The sequence below is a fragment of the Anabrus simplex genome, chromosome 4, assembly GCF_040414725.1.
Source record: "Anabrus simplex isolate iqAnaSimp1 chromosome 4, ASM4041472v1, whole genome shotgun sequence".
Taxonomy (NCBI): domain Eukaryota; kingdom Metazoa; phylum Arthropoda; class Insecta; order Orthoptera; family Tettigoniidae; genus Anabrus; species Anabrus simplex.
The window spans coordinates 449,982,693-450,004,716 of record NC_090268.1 but is presented as its reverse complement, the minus strand read 5'-3'; the positions used below and the strand labels follow the sequence as shown (position 1 = coordinate 450,004,716).

General features: G+C 42.2%; 1 protein-coding gene across 1 annotated transcript in view; it reads left to right on the top strand.

Moving 5' to 3' along the window:
• Nucleotides 1–22,024, top strand: part of LOC136872328 (uncharacterized) — a 129,395-nt gene that overhangs the window by 12,566 nt on the left and 94,805 nt on the right. The window contains exon 3 of the mRNA XM_068227441.1: nt 9,744–10,050. Coding sequence (XP_068083542.1) covers nt 9,744–10,050 — 307 coding nt within the window. The remainder of the gene's footprint in view (nt 1–9,743; nt 10,051–22,024) is intronic.

The following is a 22,024-nucleotide window of genomic DNA, read 5'->3' as shown; positions in this document are numbered from 1 at the left end:
ACAGGAATCGAATCCGTGACCTCAATTTTGTATTCGATAAGGTCAGTAACACCAAGAGTATCAGAGAACACCTCTGGAAACGACTGACACAACTTACGAATACTATCAGCCTGCTCCTCAGGTAGATGTCTAAGGTCTAACAACATCTCATCCTGGGTAGGCGAAATAGATGAACATGATACAGAATTACATTTCAATAATGGGATTTTACAATTAAACGCAAATTTGAAAGAGCACGACCTACTCTGAAGATCGAGCACAAGACCAGTGTGAGAAATGAAGTCCGCTCCCAATATGATGGGGCAAGACAGGTGCTTAGCCACAAACAATTTAATTTTCCATGTAAATTTAAAAATACGAATTTTGACATGTAAAGAACCTATAATTTCTAATGGAGATGAATTAGCCGAAACATATTGAACAGGAGATGAGACATAGTCAGGTAGTTTACAAACAGATTTCAATTTAGAATACCATTCAGCCGAAATAATCGAACAAACACTGCCTGAATCTAAGAGAGCTGTTACAGGTTCATTATTTAACTCAATCTTTAGAAAAGGAACAGGTGCGGGGGAACCCGCCGCAATCCTAAGACACTCTTTAGGGCATTCAAAAGATGAATTTGAAGACTGATCGTTCCCTGAATTTACAACCTGTTTACCAGGGGCTGAGTCTCGGGAAGATGGATTAGTTGACTCAGCCGAAGCCACTAGTCACTTTTGATTGTTGTTGGAAGTTGCACCAGAAGTTGAGCAGGAGGGGGTGCTATTCTAATTGGGACAATTCTTGGCGATATGTGAGAAAGCCCCACATTTAAAACAGCCTTGTGATGAACCAGCTCCATTCCTTGTCCCACTCGACTTGATCAGTGGACACTTATTGCGAAGATGGTCAGGCGACCCGCAAGCATAACATTTACGGGGATTGACTGGTCGGCGAGGTGAAGGCCGAGGAGTACTAAAAGAAGGAGGGGGTTCTTTCGCGACACGCAAAGAATCGGCGTATCTAACTCCTTCCGCTGAGACGGCCAATGCTTCAAGTTCAGAGAAAGTTTGCGGGCACGCCGCGAAACACAAATATGACCTATAGGATGGTGAGATACCTTCCACAATGGCTTGTACAATCTGATCCTCAAGGAAGTGAAGAGCAAACACCCTAGTATAAAACTTAATGTCCTGTATGAAATCAGCCAAGTTTTCATCCAAGCGCTGTACACGATAATAGTACTTCTGAATCAGAGATGACCTCGCGCGAGGAGGAATAAAATTTGCAAGCAAGTGTGCGTGAAAATCTTCAATAGATGACTGTTCAGCTATGGCTCTTACTATTTTGTCAGAGAGAATACCAATTGCATAAGGATAGATGATTTGCAAAATTTGACATGGGGAAACAGAAAACACAAGGGCATGATAATGAAATTCAACTAAAAATCTTAAAAATGAAATTACTTCACTGGTGGTATTAACGGAAAACTTACAGATACCTCTGAGCAACATTGCCAATGGATGAGGCAAGCTGCTGAACCCGGGTGACATAGTAGGTAAAGGTTTCAGTGGCAAGGAAGTTAATTCAGAACGTATATTATTCAATGAGTTACGGCGTTCAGACTCGTTGTCTAATGGGGCAGAGATAGTTTGAGCAGCAACGGTTATCCTATTGACTTCTCCCTTAGGAGGCTCTTCCTCGCTACCTGCATTCATCGTGGCGGGTTGATCAGTTTTGGGAGGAACCTCCCCAGTTAACAATTGAGTGACCTTGCTAGATAATTCAGAAATATTTTCAAGCAGCGTACTAGCTTCCTTCCTCTGAACGTCATTCAACTTTAGAGACAACAGATCGTTAACTCTATTTGAAAAATGAAACAGCCTGGCTTGCACACGCTTGATTTGATTAGGAGAAGGATAATTTTCATCAAAAAAAACTAACTACAGATGCTAGCCCAGTAATATTCTCGACGATCGTGGAAAGAGAGTCGTCAATTTCTTTCTCTCCCAAAGCGGGGATGGAAATGGGCAAATCAAGGGACTCTCTAAGCTTGTTGGTGTCTATTGCAACCGTGCCTCCAGATTGCACATTTCTGATAGTTAACTCATAGATCAACTCCTCCTTGCTCAAATAGTTAAGATGGAGAACATCGCGAGGGGCGGGCATGATGACAGAACAATTTTGAAAAAGAAAAAATCAAAAAAATTCCAGCAACTGAGAAAATAGTTAAAGTTGTAATCAAAGCAATGTTTAGCCGTCAAAAGGGGCTAAATTGAGACCCATTCAACCACGCTCTGCTACCACTTGTTACCGTGTTTTTGTGGTAGTTAGAGGTGAAAGAAGGTGCGGGGTGGTGAATAGGTCTCACGCTACGAAATTAAAGTGAATTAAAAATTTAACAAGGTTATATTTTCTTTTCAAAATCAAGAAATAACAAACATGGCAGATACAGAGTAGCAAGGCAACAAAAGTACAATTACAGTATTTAACAAAGGGGCCGAAAACCCCATTCAAGCCCAGGAGCACTTGTTCCAAATTACACAGAGAAGCCTCCTCGAGGCATACAACACACCATTTTTCAAGAAAGAGCCACCCGCTCTCAAAATTTAAGCCTATCACAAGGCCACACCTAACTCGACTTTCAAGCTGTCCTCTAAGGTCCTAAACACAGGGGTAAAAGACCCAACCTACTGAGGCCTATTAAGAGAGAAAAGGATAATTACATGGCCTCTAAAATACTAAGTTGAGAGGAGGCGAACAGCACTCCTAATACATTGTGTTTTAAAACCTAATCTGGCTCTAGGCCACTAATGCAAGGGCTAATCCCATACTAACGAGGTGACTTTAGAGAGAAACAAATTTACATTACGTTAAGGAAGAATAGGTTGTGAAAAATAAGTTCACCTCAAAACAATCTGAGTGGGAGCTCGAGAGGGTTAAGCACTCTCTATCCCAATATGTAGTTCAAAAGATAGAATAGATACTAGTTTCTTTACATTTAAAGGAAAGTTACATAATGGAAACTTCGGACCCGCCCCGAGAGTTAAACTGCTGAGCAAGCAAGAAAAGAAGTTCTTAATCGGCCATTACCTGGTTGTTGACTGCTGCCGAAGAAAGAGGCGCTTCCCGCCCCCTGCTATGTACTTTACACACTCAAAGATGGAACAGAAGTGGCCCGGAGACCCTAAAATCAGCAGTTTATATACTCTCGCGGAAAGTTCGAGGCGTTAGGGGAATGAGAACACCCTCCCAAAAAACACTTTATTGGCTAACCGAGAAAACCCCTACACAATCGGAAGAAGAAACACATAATTGGTGGAAAATTAATTGAAGATATTCGGGATTGGCTAAATTCAAAACAAGGGGAAAGAAAGGGTTAATATTGCCAACTTAAACAATGACTGAAAGAAATTTAGCAAAGAACAAACTTTTGAAATTAAATTTTCTCCAAGAAACAGTTCTTTCACTTCGCACTAGGGTGCACTATTGTTGATCTTCAGTAGTGTCCTCTAGAAGAGAAAGTTCACACTTCTTACTACAAGCAAAACAAAAATACATCGAAAATGACACAGTTCAAAAACTCCAAAATTTCCAAGTAGTGACATCTTCTGAGAAAGTTGAAAATTAATACCATAGATAAAGTTCAGACTTCCTCCAGCAGAGGAGTTTCAACTGGCGCAAATTTTAAATAAGCGGCGTGGAGGTGTACCACCCGGTACAATTATTATTATTATTATTATTATTATTCTACCACCTTTCCCTCACCTGCGGGGTCGCGGGTGCGAACTGTGTCCCACATATGTGGATTTGGTCCTGTTTTACGGCCGAATGCTCTTCCTGACGCCAACCTTATATGGAAGGATGTAATCACCATTGCCTGTTTGTGTGGTGATTGGTAGTGATGTGTGTTGTCTGAATATGAAGAGGAAAATGTTGGAACAAACACAAACACCCAGTCCCCGAACCAGAAGAATTAATCAAACACGACTAAAATCCCCGGCCCGGCCGGGAATCGAGCGCGGGTCCTCTGAATCGAAGGCCTCAACACTGGCCATTCAGCCAATGAGTTGGACCCCTGGGACGAGATAATATGTTCTATATATTTACAGTAGAAAAGTTCAACGACGGCAAACAGGTCTAATTAGCCAGTAGGCGCCTTCACAGACACCAAACACATGGAGGAAACTTAATTTTGATTTTTGTTCACTACTCCGAAGTCTTAGGTAAGGAGTACAAGATGAAAATAAATAAGTCCAAAACAAAAGTAATGGAGTGCAGTCGAACGAAGGCAGGTGATGTAGGAAATATTAGATCAGGAAACGAAGTCTTAAAGGAAGTAGGTGAATATAGTTACTTGGGTAGTAAAATAACTAACGATGGCAGAAGTAAGGAGGACATAAAATGCAGACTAGCACAAGCAAGGAAGAGCTTTCTTAAGAAAAGAAATTTGCTCACTTCAAACATTGATATCGGAATTAGAAAGATGTTTTTGAAGACTTTTGTGTGGAGCGTAGCATTGTATGGAAGTGAAACATGGACGATAACTAGCTCAGAAAGGAAGAGAATAGAAGCTTTTGAAATGTGGTGTTACTGAAGAATGCTGAAGGTGAGATGGATAGATCGTGTCACGAATGAAGAGATACTGAAACGAATTGGTGAGAGGAGATCGATTTGGCTAAATTTGAAGTGAAGAAGAGATAGAATGATAGGACACATCTTAAGACACCCAGGACTTGTTCAGTTGGTTTTTGAAGGAAGTGTAGGTGGCAAGAACGGTAGGGGTAGACCAAGGTATGAATATGACAAACAGATTCGAGCAGATGTAGGATGCAATAGTTACGTAGAAATGAAAAGGTTAGCACAGGATAGGGTGGCATGGAGAGCTGCATCAAACCAGTCTATGGACTGATGACTCAAACTCAACTCCAATATGATCGCCGCGCTGTGCGTCGGTCTGTTTTGCTGTACGGGAGGAAAAGTTGGTTGGTATTCTTAAGTTAGGAGTAACAGACATGAAAGTAGCTAGAATGATTGCTGTGAAAACAGGTAAGAACAATGGGTGGACTGTTTTTGAACTGAGGGGAACACTGAAAGGTATAGCAGCCTATGTTGAAGATGCATGTAGTGTACCCATCCCGGGCATATCTGGGAAACTATTACATAATTCGCCTTTACAAACAAATATATAAATGGAATTCCTGGATGAGAACCTTCGGAAATCACTTCCCGGGGTTCGAAGTCCCATCCTCCCTACTTTCATTGCGCAACGGCTAAAGCTCAGAAGCATACGGGTAATGGTAATGTCGTAAAAGAAAAATAAGCACTAGATTAAATATAACAAAAGTAGGGTTATATATAATGCAAGAGAAATACATTAATATTATTAAATGAGAAGAATCGTTGTTAATAATATTTACTAAACATTTTATTAAACTGGTAGAACCACACGATAAATACATGAGATAATGTCATATTATTACGCGCACAAAAATAATCAATAGTAAAGCAATCATTTATATACAGTATGCCTTAACTATCATTTCAAACACTATTGTGGTTATCGCTTGGCGCATTTTAAATCCCCTATTAGCTCGCAGTAATACAGGTACGCAGAGTTATTTATCTCTAAGCAATGATACTCGATGGTATCTATTATTTGAATGGACAGACCAGAACCCATGATGGCATTCTCTCATTAGATCCTATTATTAGTTATCCGCCATGGTTGTGGAATTTATGCATCTTATTAATACATTTTTTCACGCACGAGATTGCATCGCCGTATATAAAACAGTTGGTCTATATGACCACATCAATTGCATATTATACTGAACCCAGACGCGTATCCCGGGTTTATCTGACCCTGTTATATTCAAAGTAAATCAAACAACGCTGGTATCCAACCCATCACTATAAACACTTGGGAATAATGAAATACATAAATACATTACATTTAGAAATATTGAATATATAGCAGAGAATACATCTTTATGATATGGCGTGGTCAAGCCACATAGTATCAGGTTAAATAAGTTGTTCTGACGCGGGTCCAACCCACGTTCTCCAGCTTCCGAGGTAAAAAATCTGAAACTCCTGTCACGAACTAATTTGATACATAAAAATGGGGAGGAATGCGTCCTTCGCAGAATCATAAAGTTGTTAACGCTGCTCATAATGTATCATTAAGATGGGATTGATATTGTAGTGGTGAATGAAAGAAAACTTACAAGGCAAAAGTTTGAGATCAATTGGGGAAACACGGCCCCACTCGGACCAGACGAATCCTTTTACATCTGAAATCTTTCTCTTTCATAATGGCTAGTGTCCTAGCCTGCGGCCCAAAGACACTTTCTATTTCTTTCTTTCTTCTTTTCTTTCTTCTCATCTTGGCTCGTTTCCAAGTACACATTTATTTAAGGGCCGCCATTTCTTTTATCTTATTATAATTCCGCCCATATACAGCCTAATTCAATACATCGCAACAGCCATAGTTGCTCTTATTCTTAGTCATTCCATCATCTCAAACATTTCACAAGTTTCATATTCCCCACCCACACTACTGCATCTCAAAATCCATTTTACTCATTTATATATAAGACTCTATTCTCACAAGTCATTTCACTAATTTTATTTCACTCGCGTATCTATATAATTCACAAATTACATCTCGGCTTGAACATCTTTAATGAGCATATACTTTATTATATGGGATTTATAAAATACCTTAATCACCTTGTGAAGCGAACACATAATCAGTATTCAATTTATTATGAAGATCTCCACCGGTTAGTAACATTAGGAAGAAATTATAAATTTAACTGAAATGCCATTCTCCTCAAAATATGTGCTTCACTAAGAATTTATGGAATCTATGTACTAATTCATGCAAATAAGCCCACAGGAATATTAGTGATTATCCTTAAATCACAGAAGAAATCCTAATTAAATTAATAAAATAATCTTTCCCAGTCACACGCGTATAGTGTTCCCTACATTTAATATTATAATTTGCGACATTTTTTCATTTACACTAAAAGTTAATACTAGCATGCAAATCTCGTGGTTTAATATACACTGACTGACAGAGCAAATGCAACACCAAGAAGGAGTGGTCAGAACTTTATGCCAATTGCAGGGTAGACTGACGTCACTGAGGTGGTTCGCTGCCATCTCGAGGGTACACCTGGAATTGTAGACGTTCATGACGACAGCTCCACTCTTAAATAGTCCTTGGTTCTTCTTCCTCCTCACATCATCCATGTCCCGAAATGTGATCTTCCGTTGTTGGAATCTCTAGACATTCCCTGGAGAGATGAATGCTGGCACTTTAGGCGCGATTCTCGTTGATTCCAATTCTTGGTTTCCACGATCACTCACGAACATACAGGCAAAAATGGGAAAATTAGTTAATGAAGACTGTTTATGTGTTTTCAAAGAACCTACTGATGACTAGATCCACTTATAAATTCAAAAGGACTAACCCAAATAGTGGTAATTTTGCATAAATGACTACTATTTTCCCCTTTAATTACACAGTCTGACTAATTGTTACCACGAGTGTCCATGGAGTATGCAAACGTTCTTCCTATCACGAACACCGTTCTTTTAATTTTGCTGAGTGTCACTCACTGTTTAAATGCTTTTAACTCGGCCACCATTAATTACTGAATGTAATCGGCTGTCTCACTACTTCTAAACAACCTGATGCGTTTTCCCTTTCTCTGATGATTGCATCATAAGCCGACACTGAAAACGTTAATATTTAAAGGATTAAATAACACCTCTATTAATCATTACTGTAGGCTACTTTATCTCGTACCACACGGTTTATTTCACTCCGCGCTGATATGTTTTAGCTCGACACGGCACTTCATACACTGATATCCATAGTTCATTACCGACACGTAAGTACTGTAGCTGCACAAATTACAAGTGAGATCCTGCATCTAGGTCTGGGTCTTATTTATAGTGGTTGGGGAGGTGGTAGACCTCGCCCCTAATCGAGATTGGGCTCCAGTAAACGGAATCTTTCAGCGACGTGAAAGTAATCAAATTATAGCTCGTGACCCCTGATGTCCATCCGATCAGCGGGTCATTCACAATCTCAAAAGCGTCATTTTGTAAATTTACGCGTCATGGGTTATTTCGTAAGTACTCCACCTTTCTCCTCACGTTGCCAGATCTTAGCACTCAGTTTCCATCTGCACACCACCATACGACATGCGTCATTACCGATCCACTATTAAAGTATTGCGTTTATATGCATCAACAATTTGCATTAAATACGTTGGTTCGAATGAGACCTGACTTATAATTTCCATAGATTATCTCAGACAAAGGTGTTCTTCTTCTCATTATTCTTAGTTAAATATAGTGAATTGGCATCTATGAATGCGGTGTTGAATCATTAAGGACTTTTATTTCTTGGGGGGTAACACACCTTAATTCACTCCACTCTCTGACAACATATATTTCCATACGTAGCGTCATCTCTCCTCCTCTCTCGCATCAAGTCAGGGCGCGATTTCAAGGTTCCGTGGTAATTCGCTATTCTTTTCTCGATACAGCGCAGAAAACTGCTCCCTTCGGGCCTGCGTATCGCAACTCGTATCCCGGTTTGGAACGTAAACTGCTAATTACGACATTATATGTCGCAGAATGTTGCGGAAAACGGCATATATAATTGACTGAATCTCCTAACATGCCTATGGCACAGTGATGAACTGTTTCAGTGTGTATGTATGTGGTTATGTATTACTATTATTATTATTATTCTCATCTTTATATTTGGCAATATAGCTCTTATTTCGATACTTTGCATATAAGAAATATTACTTAATCAAACATTTACAAAATATGCCTTTATTATTCTCTTCGTTACAGAGGTTCCAGCCTTTTCTATTAACGGTCCGTACTGACGATGTTGCAGCCTTGATTGTGAGTCTAGATTGGGAGCTGTAGAATCTTCAAGTTTCCTGGAAATGGTTTTGGTGTGAGACCAGTGGGAGAAAGGAGAAAAGGAGAAATTGAACTCTCTCTTGTTTCCAGATCCTTTCTACTTCCATAGTCAAAGGAGTATATTTATCGACCTTGTTCCTGTATTCCTGTTTCATATTATGGCATTCGGGATAGCGATGTCAATGAGATATGTGTGTTGATTTTTTCGTTTGTTAATGTTATGGCTGGTCTATTGTGCGGAGCTGTTTTATCTGTTTGTATCGTTCGATCCCAGTAGAGTTTACATTTTCATTTTGTGGAGAGTATTTGTAGTAAGGATTAAAGATCGGATCAGGGCTCCTTCTTTATGTATAATAATTTTAGCAACATATTAATGTATGTCGGTGTATGCTCATGACGTGCTCAATGGTTTCTGGGCTGCACTCATCATTCTTACAAGTGGGATCTTTAAGGATGTGTTTCCTATAACTCTTCGTTGAGATCACTTTATCTTGGATCCCTTGGTTGAATTCCTCAGTTTCCGGAAATAACCCTTCTCTAGATAGCCATAAATTTGTCAATGCTCTCGTCATTGATCTGGTTGTAGTACCTTCCATGAAGTTTTCACTAGCCCATCTCCCTATCTCTTCCCTGAGCGGGATGTTCGTGTATTTTATATTTACGTGGCGTACGTGTAAATTAAAAGGGGTGTACATTACATCTGTACGGCAGTGAAAGTATTTCGTCAGGTTTACTACTTGCTGTGTGTATTATTATTATGTATGTAATATAACACCGAGCGTTGTGTTATCTCTCCACAGTTCCTGAAAACATTATCCTAAATGCAACTCTTGGCTTCGTCGTGCATACTCGGGGATGCAGAATTCCCGCTCTTGATCCTTTCGACCCAGCAGTCCGCAAATACGTAGAACATCCAAAGCCTATAAGGTGTCAAACCAGGAGACGTCAACTGGTAGCATCCAACCTGAGTTCCATTTACGTGGTGGAGGATGTTCTTCCAGACTACAATGTAAAATCAGTGGATGAGTTGAAATGCTGTTACAAACCATTCTGGCGGGTGGTGGGTAGCATGCAGCACTACTCTACGGACGTCGATGACCACATAAGGTAGGTATAAATTTACACTTCCTGCAATACCATGGTTTACAGCTAGCTTTCCTGCCTCTTACCAAGAGGCCTCGGATTCGATTTCCGGTTAGGTCAGGGATTTTTATCTGGATCTGACGGCTGGTTCGAGGTCCACTCAGCCTACGTGATTACAATTGGGAATTTATCTGACGGTGAAATAGCGGCCCCGGTCTAAAAAGCCAAGAATAACAGCCGAGAGGATTCGTGTAATCTGTAGGTGTTAGGGCGAGTAACGTTCGCTTATCAAGGTTGTAGCTCCATGGAATTGGCTGGTTTACTTATTTGCAGTGCAATAAGACGTTGATTATCTATATAAATAAAGTTATAGGGAGTTCACTGTCCATAATTTCTTTTGCTTTGCCAATTTTTCAGATATTTATCCGTTTTAGGTCAACTCAAGACCGAATCGGTGGTTTTTACTTTTGGTGTATGTTTGTCTGTTTGTCAGTTCCACCATCACGCCGAAACGGCTGGATAGATCTCAACAAAACTTCATATTTATAGTATACTCATCCCGGAGAATGTTTTGATATGCATATCACTTTAAAATCCTTGAAAATACGCGAGGTTTATAGAAAACCAGAACGGTTTTCCTCCATTTTCTCTTATACAGTTGATTTTCTGCAAACTCCGTGGATCGTTTGTGAAACGTCTCTTCATTATAAACAACTTCCTTTATGAACATAATTTAACTTACTCTTCACATGACGGAGAAATTTACTACTTTCTGCGGGTATCATGCTATGCGTTGAGTGACCGACAGACCGACAACGAACCTACAGGTTGCCATGGCAACGTCTCTGACTGCTTGCCAGCAGTGAAGTAACCTATTTCCATTTTCCCAATCACGCTTTTAAATTCGTGGTTGTTCCTTGGGTAGAAGGCAAGAGAGGCGTCAGTCGGCCTATCTGCGGGATATTGGCGGAATATCGTTGGAGGTTATAACCGAACTAGAATAGATAAAGTAATAACACCGTTAGTCATCAGTAGTATAATAGGCGGGTTCTGCGGCCGCCTCCACCTCAGGGCTCCCAGGGGCCCTTCCGCCACCACCTCACGGGAGGCCCTCCCAGAGGCCGCCTCCGCCTCCCGAGGGGCCTTCCCGAGGGGACTTCCCAGAGGCCTCCTACGCCTCCCGCGGGAAATTTGAATTGGTAAACAAAGCCACGTGCTTTTTGACAGCTGTCATCGACAACAACGCATCGCTAACCTCACTGCTGCCATCTTGACGGGCCTAAAACTCAGTGGTACCAACTTAACCTAACCAGCGCGAGATTTGAATAGGTAAACAAAGCCACGTGCTTTTTGACAGCCACGTGCTTATTGACAGACAACAACACATCGCTAACCTCAGTACTGCCATCTTGACGGGCCTAAACCTCAGTACTACCAACTTAACCTAAGTAGCGGGAGATTTGAATCGGTAAACAAAGCCACGTGCTTTTTTGACAACCACGTGCTTTTTGACTGACAACAACGCATCGCTAACTTCAGCGTTACTATATTGACGGACGTAAACCTTAGTGGTACCAACTTAACCTAACTAGCGCGAGATAAACAAATCCACGTGCTTTTTGACAGCTGACATCCGCCATCTTTCATCAACAGAGCAGAGTGCTGCCCTCTTTAGCTACTTACCTTTGAAATGTGGCGGCGGATAATTTGAAAAATGCTTTTTGATAGCAGCCATCTTTAATCGACAGAGCACCGTGCTGCAATCTGGTGACAGACAATTCCACGTGACAGCAGCCATCTTTAATCAAGTGAGCACAGGGCTGCACTCTATGTGGTGGCGGCAATTTGAAAAATTTCACATGCTCTTGTTTTGAAACAAAGCCACGTGCTTTTTGGACAGCTACCATCCGCCATCTTTAATCAAGAGAGCATCGCGCTGCACTCTCTAGTTGAAATGTGGTGTCGGCAATTTCTACGTGCTCTTGTTTGGAAACAATGCTACATGCTTATTTGACAGCTACCATCCGCCATCTTTAATCTGTAGAGCACAGTGCTGCCCTCTTTAGCTGAAATGTGGTGGCGAATAATTTGAAAAATGCTTTTTGACAGCAGCCATCTTTAATCCAGAGAGCACCGTGCTGCCCTCTTCAGCTAGATACCTGTGGTGGCAGGCAATTCCACGTGATAGCAGCCATCTTTAATCAAGAGAGCACCGTGCTGCCCTCTTTGTGGCGGTGGCAAATTCCACGTGCTTTACAAACTCTCGTTATTTTCTGAAAGCTGTCATCCGCCATCTTGCACCACAAACCTCAGTGCTGCACTCTTTCGCTAGATACCTTTGATATGTGGTGGTGGCAATTTGAAAAATTCTAGGTGCTCTTGTTTGGAAACAAAGCCACGTGCTGTTTTGACAGCTGTCATCCGCCATCTTTAATCAATAGAGCACTGTGCTGCTATCATGCGGGCAATTTCGTCAGCTGTCATCCGCCATCTTTAATCCACAGAGCACGGTGCTGCCCTCTGTAGTAGCGGGCAATTTGAAAAGTTCTGTTACTTGTCATCCGCCATCTTTAATCAAGAGAGCAACGTGCTGCCATCTTTAGATAGATACCTTTGAAATGTGGTGGCGGCAAATTCAAAAATTCCACGTGCTCTTGTTTAGAAAGGAAACTCACGCGCTTTTTGTCAGCTGTCATCCGCCATCATACATCGCTAACCTCAGTGCTACTTTTTAGTTGAAATATGGTGGCGGATAATTTAAAAACTAAAATTCTACTGCAGCCATCTCTCGACGCTAATTGCACAAGATGGTGGCTATACATGACTCCTTAAAGGTGCTTATGCAAGATGGCCGCTATACATAGGTTCTTATGAGACGTCCTTGGGATACTTGCGCAAGATGGCGGTCATACAAGGCTCCTTATGAGACACCCGAGAGATGCTTGCGCAAGATGGTGGTAGCTCTTATGAGGCTGCTTAAGGGTCCTTGCACAAGATGGCTAGAGACGCCCTAAGGAAGCTTGCGCAAGATGGCGGACGCAAGATGGCGGCAATACACGACTCCTTATGAGACGCCTAAAGGGTGCTTGCGCAAGATGGCTGCTGCTCCTATGGAGAAAGCTAGCTTAGAGGCTAACGTTTCGTGCTAGTACGATACATTAAATTTGGGGCTTAAATGCAAAATGTTAAATATCTCGAAAACGGTGCATGGTAGAGCAAAACGGACAACATTTTTCTGCCCAATACCTCGGTTCGCAGTATGAGGAACAAGAAAAACATAGTCTATTGATGAGATCAACGGTTCGGTTCCTACTTAGGTCCTTTGGCATTCGCTCTGTTTTAGCTTGTATTGAGGCAAGTCTTCGTAACATGATCAGGTCTAGTTACGGTAGAGAGTATAACGTGCCGTGCAGGTTCGATTCATTAAATGTGGGGCTTAAATGCAAAATGTTAAATATCTCGAAAACGGACAAAATTTTTCTACCTAATACCTAGGTTTGCAGTATCAGGAACAAGAGAAACATAGTCCAATGATGAGATCGACGGTTCGATTCCTACTTAGGCCATTTGGCATTGGCAGCTATCTAATTCTACAAGATGGCGGCTATACATAGCTTCTTATGAGACAGCTTAAGAGCGCTTGCACAAGATGGCTGCTGCTCTATGAGACGCCCTAGGGGTGCTTGAGCAAGGTAGCAGCGACAAGACGGTGACTATACACAGCTCCTTATGATACGGCCTAGGGGTGCTCACACAAGATGGTGGCTGCTCTGATGAAGAAAGCTAGCTTTGCATCGTGCAGGTATCTTTACAGCACTAAACCTCATACCTTTGAAATGTGGTGGCGGGTAATTATTTTGACAGCTCTCATCTTTAAACAATGGCGCCTATACATAGGCTGTTAAGGCCTTATCATTCTCCTCTTCCTCCTCCTTCTCTACCTCCTCCTCCTCCGCCTCTTATGTCAAGGCATAGCTTTATATCGAACAAGTTTAAACCTGAATCGCGAAGGGAAGCGAGTGCAGCGATAACATTATTGTGCATGTTTAGACTTGCGAAACATAAGAAGAGTAGAATCAAACGCTGTACTCGATACAACATGTGATCAGAACATTGACTGAAGTGTTTAGAACACTAAATCAATAGAACCGAACACTGTACTCGATACAACATGTGTTAAGAACATGTCAGGGGATACCTTTGTTCTAAGAATATTAGATTACCGCACATTCCTTGTAGGGCTAGTAGGCTAAAGGGGTAATGGGCAAAAGGGCTAAAGGGCTAATGGGCTAAAGGGCTAAAGGGCTAAAGGAGCAACAACCTCATCGATCGCTATCAGCAAGAACGCTTGTACTTCGTTAAGTGTAGAAAATTAATATTTATTTGTAAATGGTTTCATGTTCAGAACAAGGAATGGAACCTAGGGGTTACGTCTTACCTAATAAAATCCCCGAGGTGCGATGAGTTACGTTTTTCTAACTAGTGTTTAGAACACTGAACTTTTCAAGAGGATAGCGGAGAGTTTAGCAATGTTCTGTTGTTGGATTATAAATTCCGCGCTACAACATGCATAAGGTGGCAGCCTTGAGGTTTACCGCCGTAAAGATGACAAGAGTGAGGTTAGCAATGTTCCGTTTTTGGATTTTAAATTCCGCGCTATAACATGCATAAGGTGGCAGCCTTGAGGTTTACGGCCGTAAAGATGGCAGCAGTGAGGTTAGCGACGCTCTATTGTCCTTTGAAGTGCGGTTAGGTTCCGTCAAGATGACAGCTGTCAAAAATGCACGTGGCTTTGTTTACTAAACAAGAGCACGTGGCTGTGACGTCACGGTCACGTATTCAATCCTTAGCTCGACGTCGTTAAGAGCAGCATTAGCATTTGCTATGCTTAAACGTCTTGAGAACAAAGCAGCAGTACGAATTTTCATGTTTCAAAGCGTGAACACATCACCTATCGATTTTACATGCATCGACCATCGTATTGAACTTCTTCCGCTAGATCGTGCTGCTATCTTAGCATAACCTATACTCATAAAATTAAAGTACAATGAATGGCCATGTTTCAAAGCGAGTACACATTACCTATCGATTTTGCATGCATCGACTCTCGTACTAAAGTTCTTCCGCTAGATCGTGCTGCTATCTTAGCATAACCTAGACGTATGAAGTAACAGTACAAAGAATAGCATGCTTCAAAGCATGTACACATTACCTATCGATTATGCACACATCGACTCTCGTACTAAACTTCTTCCGCTAGATTGTGCTGGTATCTTTGCATAACCTATGCGCAGGAAATTGAAGTACAAAGAATAGCCATGTTTCAAAGCGTTTACACATTACCTATCGATTTTGCATGCATCGACTCTCGTACTAAACTTCTTCCGCTAGATTGTGCTGCTATCTTAGCATAACATATACGCATGACCTTAAAGTACAAAGAAAAGCCATATTTCAAAGCGTGTACACATTACCTATCGATTTTGCTTGCAACAAATATCGCATTAAACTTCTTCCGCTAGTTTGTGGTGCTATCTTAGCATAACTTATACACATGAACTTAAAGTACAAAGAAGAGCCTTGTTTCAAAGCGTGTACACATCACCTATCAATGATGCATGCATCGACTTACATACTAAACTTCTTCAGCTAGATTGTGCTGCTATCTCAGCATAACTAATACGCATGAACTTAAAGTACAAAGAATAGCCATGTTTCAAAGCGTGTACATATTACCTAATGATTTTGCATGAAACGACTATCATACTAAACTTTTTCCACTAGATTTTGCTAAAATCGTGTAAGAGTGCTGCTATCATAGCATAACCTGTCGATTTTACATTCATCGACTATCGTACTAGGCTTCTACCGCTAGAGCATGCAGCAATCGCTTTTGTGTATCCCTAACCCATGTGTACGAACTTAAAGCACAAAGAAGAGCTATGTTCCAAAGCGTGTACGCATCACCTATCGATAATGTATGCATCGACTATCGTACTAAACTTCTTCAGCTAGAGCGTACGACTATCGCTTGTGTGTGCACGAACTTGATGCATAAAGAATAGCTATGTATGAAAATCTTGTAAACATAGCAGCAACATTAAGTATAGCCATGTTAAAATGCATGTACACATCATGTATATATGATGAACGCAGTACTAAAACTTCGCATGTGTTTGTGCTGCTATCTTAGCATAGCCTATGTGCATGAACTTAAAGTACAAATAATAGCGATGCTTAAGAATCTTGTGAACATGGCAGCGGTAAGAATAGCAAGGATTAAAAGCGTGTACACAAGACCTTTTGATAATGCAAGCATCTTCTACTAGAGCGTGTGACCATCGCTTGTATCTACTGCTATCTTAACATAACCTATGTACACGAACTTAAAGTATAAAGAATAGTTATGTGTAAAAAATCTTGTGAACATAGCAGAGTGTTAGTTACGTAGGTGACGTCACAGCCACGTGCTCTTCTTTAGTAAACAAAGCCACGTGCTTTTTTGACAGCTGTCGTCTTGACGGACACTAACCTCACTTCAAAGGACAATAGAGCGTCGCTAACCTCACTGCTGCCATCTTTACGGCCGTAAACCTCAAGGCTGCCACCTTATGCATGTTATACGGCGGAATTTAAAATCCATCAACGGAACATTGCTAACCTCACTCTTGTCATCTTTACGGCGGTAAACCTCAAGGCTGCCACCTTATGCATGTTGTAGCGCGGAATTTATAATCCAACAACAGAATATTGCTAAACTCTCCGCTATCCTCTTCAAAAGTTCAGTGTTCCAAACACTAGTTAGAAAAACGTAACTCATCGCACCTCGGGGATTTTATTAGGTAAGACGTAACCCCTAGGTTCCTTTCCTTGTTCTGAACATGAAACCATTTACAAATAAAGATTAATTTTCTACACTTAACACAGTACAAGCGTTCTTGCTGATAGCGATCGATGAGGTTGTTGCTCCTTTAGCCCTTTAGCCCATTAGACCTTTAGCCCTTTTGACCATTACCCCTTTAGCCTACTAGCCCTACAAGGAATGTGCGGTAATCTAATATTCTTAGAACAAAGGTATCCCCTGACATGTTCTTAACACATGTTGTATCGAGTACAGTGTTCGGTTCTATTGATTTAGTGTTCTAAACACTTCAATCAATGTTCTGATCACATGTATCGAGTACAGCGTTTGATTCTACTCTTCTTATGTTTCGCAAGTCTAAACATGCAACAATAATGTTATCGCTGCACTCGCTTCCCTTCGCGATGCAGGTTTAAACTTGTTCGATATAAAGCTATGCCTTGACATAAGAGGCGGAGGAGGAGGAGGTAGAGAAGGAGGAGGAAGAGGAGAATGATAAGGCCTTAACAGCCTATGTATAGTCGCCATTGTTTAAAGATGAGAGCTGTCAAAATAATTTTTCAAATTTCCCGCCACCACATTTCAAAGGTATGAGGTTTAGTGCTGTAAAGATACCTGCACGATGCAAAGCTAGCTTTCTTCATCAGAGCAGCCACCATCTTGTGTGAGCACCCCTAGGCCGTATCATAAGGAGCTGTGTATAGTCATCGTCTTGTCGCTGCTACCTCGCACAAGCACCCCTAGAGCGTCTCATAAGAGCAGCAGCCATCTTGTACAAGCGCTCTTAAGCTGTCTCATAAGAAGCTATGTATAGGCGCCATCTTGTAGAAATAGATAACTGCCAATGCCAGAGGGCCTAAGTAGGAATCGAACCGTCGATCTCATCATTAGACTATTTTTTCTTATGTTATCATGTTCCTGATATTGCAAACCTAGGCGATAGGTAGAAAAATTTTGTCCGTTTTGCTCTACGATGCACCGTTTTCGAGATATTTAACATTTTGCTTTTAAGCCCCAAATTTAATGAATCGAACTAGCATGAAACGTTAGCCTCTAAGCTAGCTTTCTTCATAGGAGCAGCAGCCATCTTGCGCAAGCACCCTTTAGGCGTCTCATAAGGAGTCGTGTATTGCCGCCATCTTGCGTCCGCCATCTTGCGCAAGCATCCTTAGGTCGTCTCTAGCCATCTTGTGCAAGGACCCTTAAGCAGCCTCATAAGAGCTACCACCATCTTGCGCAAGCAACTCTCGGGATTCTCATAAGGAGCCTTGCGCAAGCATCCCAAGGACGTCTCATAAGAACCTATGTATAGCGGCCATCTTGCGTAAGCACCTTTAAGGAGTCATGTATAGCCACCATCTTGTGCAATTAGCGTCGAGAGATGGCTGCTGTAGAATTTTAGTTTTTAAATTATCCGCCACCATATTTCAACTAAAAAGTGTAGCACTGTGGTTAGCGATGTAAGATGGCGGATGACAGCTGACAAAAAGCACGTGAGTTTCTTTGCTAAACAAGAGCACGTGGAATTTTTCAATTTGCCGCCACCACATTTCAAAGGTATCTAGCTAAAGATGGCAGCACGGTGCTCTCTTGATTAAAGATGGCGGATGACGAGTAACACAACTTTTCAAATTGCCCGCTACTACAGAGGGCAGCACCGTGCTCTGTGGATTAAAGATGGCGGATGACAGCTGACGAAATTGCCCGCATGATAGCAGCACAGTGCTCTATTGATTAAAGATGGCGGATGACAGCTGTCAAAAAGCACGTGGCTTTGTTTCCAAAAAGAGCACATAGAATTTTTCAAATTGCCACCACCACATTTCAAAGGTATCTAGCGAAAGAGTGCAGCACTGAGGTTTGTGATGCAAGATGGCGGATGACAGCTGTCAGAAAAAAGCACGAGACTTTGTAAAGCACGTGGAATTTGCCACCGCCACAAAGAGGGCAGCACGGTGCTCTCTTGATTAAAGATGGCTGCTATCACGTGGAATTGCCTGCCACCACAGATATCTAGCTGAAGAGGGCAGCACGGTGCTCTCTGGATTAAAGATGGCTGCTGTCAAAAAGCATTTTTCAAATTATCCGCCACCACATTTCATCTAAGGAGGGCAGCACTGTGCTCTATAGATTAAAGATGGCGGATGGTAGCTGTGAAATAAGCATGTAGCATTGTTTCCAAACAAGAGCACATGGAAATTGCCGACACCACATTTCAACTAGAGAGTTCAGCGCGATGCTCTCTTGATTAAAGATGGCGGATGGTAGCTGTCAAAAAAGCACGTGGCTTTGTTTCCAAACAAGAGCATGTGAAAAGTTTTAACTTGCCGCTACCACATAGAGTGCAGCCCTGTGCTCTCTTGATTAAAGATGGCTGCTGTCACGTGGAATTGTCTGTCACCAGAGTGCAGCACGGTGCTCTGTCGATTAAAGATGGCTGCTATCAAAAAGCATTTTTCAAATGATCCGCCACCACATTTCAAAGGTAAGTAGCTAAAGAGGGCAGCACTATGCTCTGTTGATAAAAGATGTCGGATGTCAGCTGTCAAAAAGCACGTGGATTTGTTTATCTCGCGCTAGTTAGGTTAAGTTGGTACCACGAAGGTTTAGGTCCATCAAGATGGTAACGCTGAAGTTAGCGATGCGTTGTTGTCTGTCAAAAAGCACGTGGTTGTCAAAAAAGCACGTGGCTTTGTTTACCGATTCAAATCTCGCGCTACTTAGGTTATGTTGGTAGTACCGAGGTTTAGGCCCGTCAAGATGGCAGTACTGAGGTCAGCGATGTGTTGTTGTCTGTCAAAAAGCACGTGGCTGTTAAAAACACGTGGCTTTGTTTACCTATTCAAATCTCGCGCTAGTTAGGTTAAGTTGGTACCACTGAGGTTTAGGCCCGTCAAGATGGCAGCAGTGAGGTTAGCGATGCGTTGTTGTCGATGACAGCTGTCAAAAAGCACGTGGCTTTATTTACCAATTCAAATTTTCCGCGGGAGGCGGAGGAAGCCTCTGGGAAGTCCCCTCGGGATGCGAAGGCGGAGGAGGCCTCTGGGAGGGCCTCCGGTGAGGCGCAGGCGGAGGGGCCCCTGGGAGCCCTGAGGCGGAGGCGGCCGCAGAAACCGCCTATTATACTACTGTCATATTCTTATGTGTTTACCTAAGAATCATTGCGGCTAAATTTCTCCTATGTTACAGCTTTATTATATCCATAACTCATACCAGCATAATTTATTGAGAGGCATTTGCTTTCCAAAACATTCACTTGGCATATTCATACTTGTCATCATCCAGCTATCGTCAATTATAAACCATTTTCTATTAATTTCATCTTTCTTAAGTGTACTCGTAGTATAATTGGACAGTTCGGGCGCCGCCACCTCCTCCTCCTCCCGGGGGCCTCCTCCACCTCCGCAACACGAGGGGACTTCCCAGAGGCTTCCTCCGCCTCCCGCGGAAAATTTGAATTGGTAAATAAAGCCACGTGCTTTTTGACAGCTGTCATCGACAACAACGCTATCCTCTGCTGCCATCTTAACGGGCCTAAACCTCAGTGGTAACAACTTACCCTCACTAGCGCGAGATTTGAATTGGTAAAGAAATCCACGTGCTTTTTGACAGCCACGTGCTTTTTGACAGAAAAATGCGCATCGCTAACCTCAGTACTACCATCGTGACGGGACTAAACCTTAGTGGTGCCAAATAAACCTCACCGGCGCGAGATTTGAATCGGTAAACAAATCCACGTGCTTTTTGACTGCTGTCATCCGCCATCTTTAAACCACAGAGCACCGTGCTGCCCTCTTTATCGCAGTAGCTGCAAATTCGTCGCCTGTCATCCGCAGTGCTGCTTTCTTAACGGGCCTAAACCTTAGTGCTACCAACATAACCTCACTAGAACGAGATTTGAATCGGTAAACAAATCCACGTGCTTTTTTGACAGCCGTCATCTGCCATCTTTAATCCATAGAACACAGTGCTGCCATCAATAGCTACTTACCTTTGAAATGTGGTGGCGGATAATTTGCAAAATGCTTTTTGACAGCAGCCATCTGTAATCCAGAGAGTACCGTGCTGCCCTCTTTAGCGAGATACATTTGAAATGTGGTGGCAGGCAATTCCACGTGACAGCAGCCACCTTTAATCAAGAGAGCACTGTGCTGAAATGTGGTGGCGGCAATTTGAGAAATTCTATGTGCACTTGTTTGGAAACAAAGCCACGTGCAGCTGTCATCCGCCATCTTTAATCAATAGAGCACTGTGCTGCCCTCTTTCGTCAGTTGTCATCCGCCATCTTTAATCCACAGAGCACCGTGCTACCCTCTTTATGACATGTAGTAGCGGACAATTTGAAAAGTTCTGTTAGCTGTCATCTGCCATCTGTAATCAAGAGAGCACCGTGCTGCCATCTTTAGCTGGATACCTATGAAATGCAATAGCAGCAAATTGAAATATTCCACGTGATCGTGTTTAGTAAACAAACTCACGCGTTTTTTATCAGCTGTCATCCGCCATCTTACATCGCAAACATCAGTGCTACACTCTTTAGGTACATACCTTTGAAATATGGTGGCGGATAATTTAGAAAGAAGAATTCTACAGCAGCCATCTCTCGACGCTGATTGCACAAGATGGTGGCTATACATGACTCGTTAAAGGTGCTTATGCAAGATGGCCGCTATACATAGGTTCTCATGAGACGCCCTTGGGATGCTTGCGCAAGATGGCGGTTATACAAGGCTCCTTATGAGACGCCCTAGGGACGCTTGCGCAAGATGGCTGTTGCTCTTATGAGGCTGCTTAAGGGTTCTTGCACATGATGGCTAGAGACGCCCTAAGGATGCTTGCGCAAGATGGCCGGCGCAAAATGGCGGCTATACACAACTCCGTATCAGACGCCTTAAGGGTGCTTGCGCAAGATGGCTGCTTCTCTTATGAAGAAAGCTAGCTTAGAGGCTAACGTGTCGTGCTAGTTCGATTCATTAAATTTGGGGCTTAAATGTAAAATATCTCGAAAACGGTGCATCGTAGAGCAAAACGGACAAAATGTTTCTGCCCAATACCTCGGTTCGCAGTATGACGAAGATGATAGCATAAGAAAAGCATAGTCTAATGATGAGATCAACAGTTCGGTTCGTACTTAGG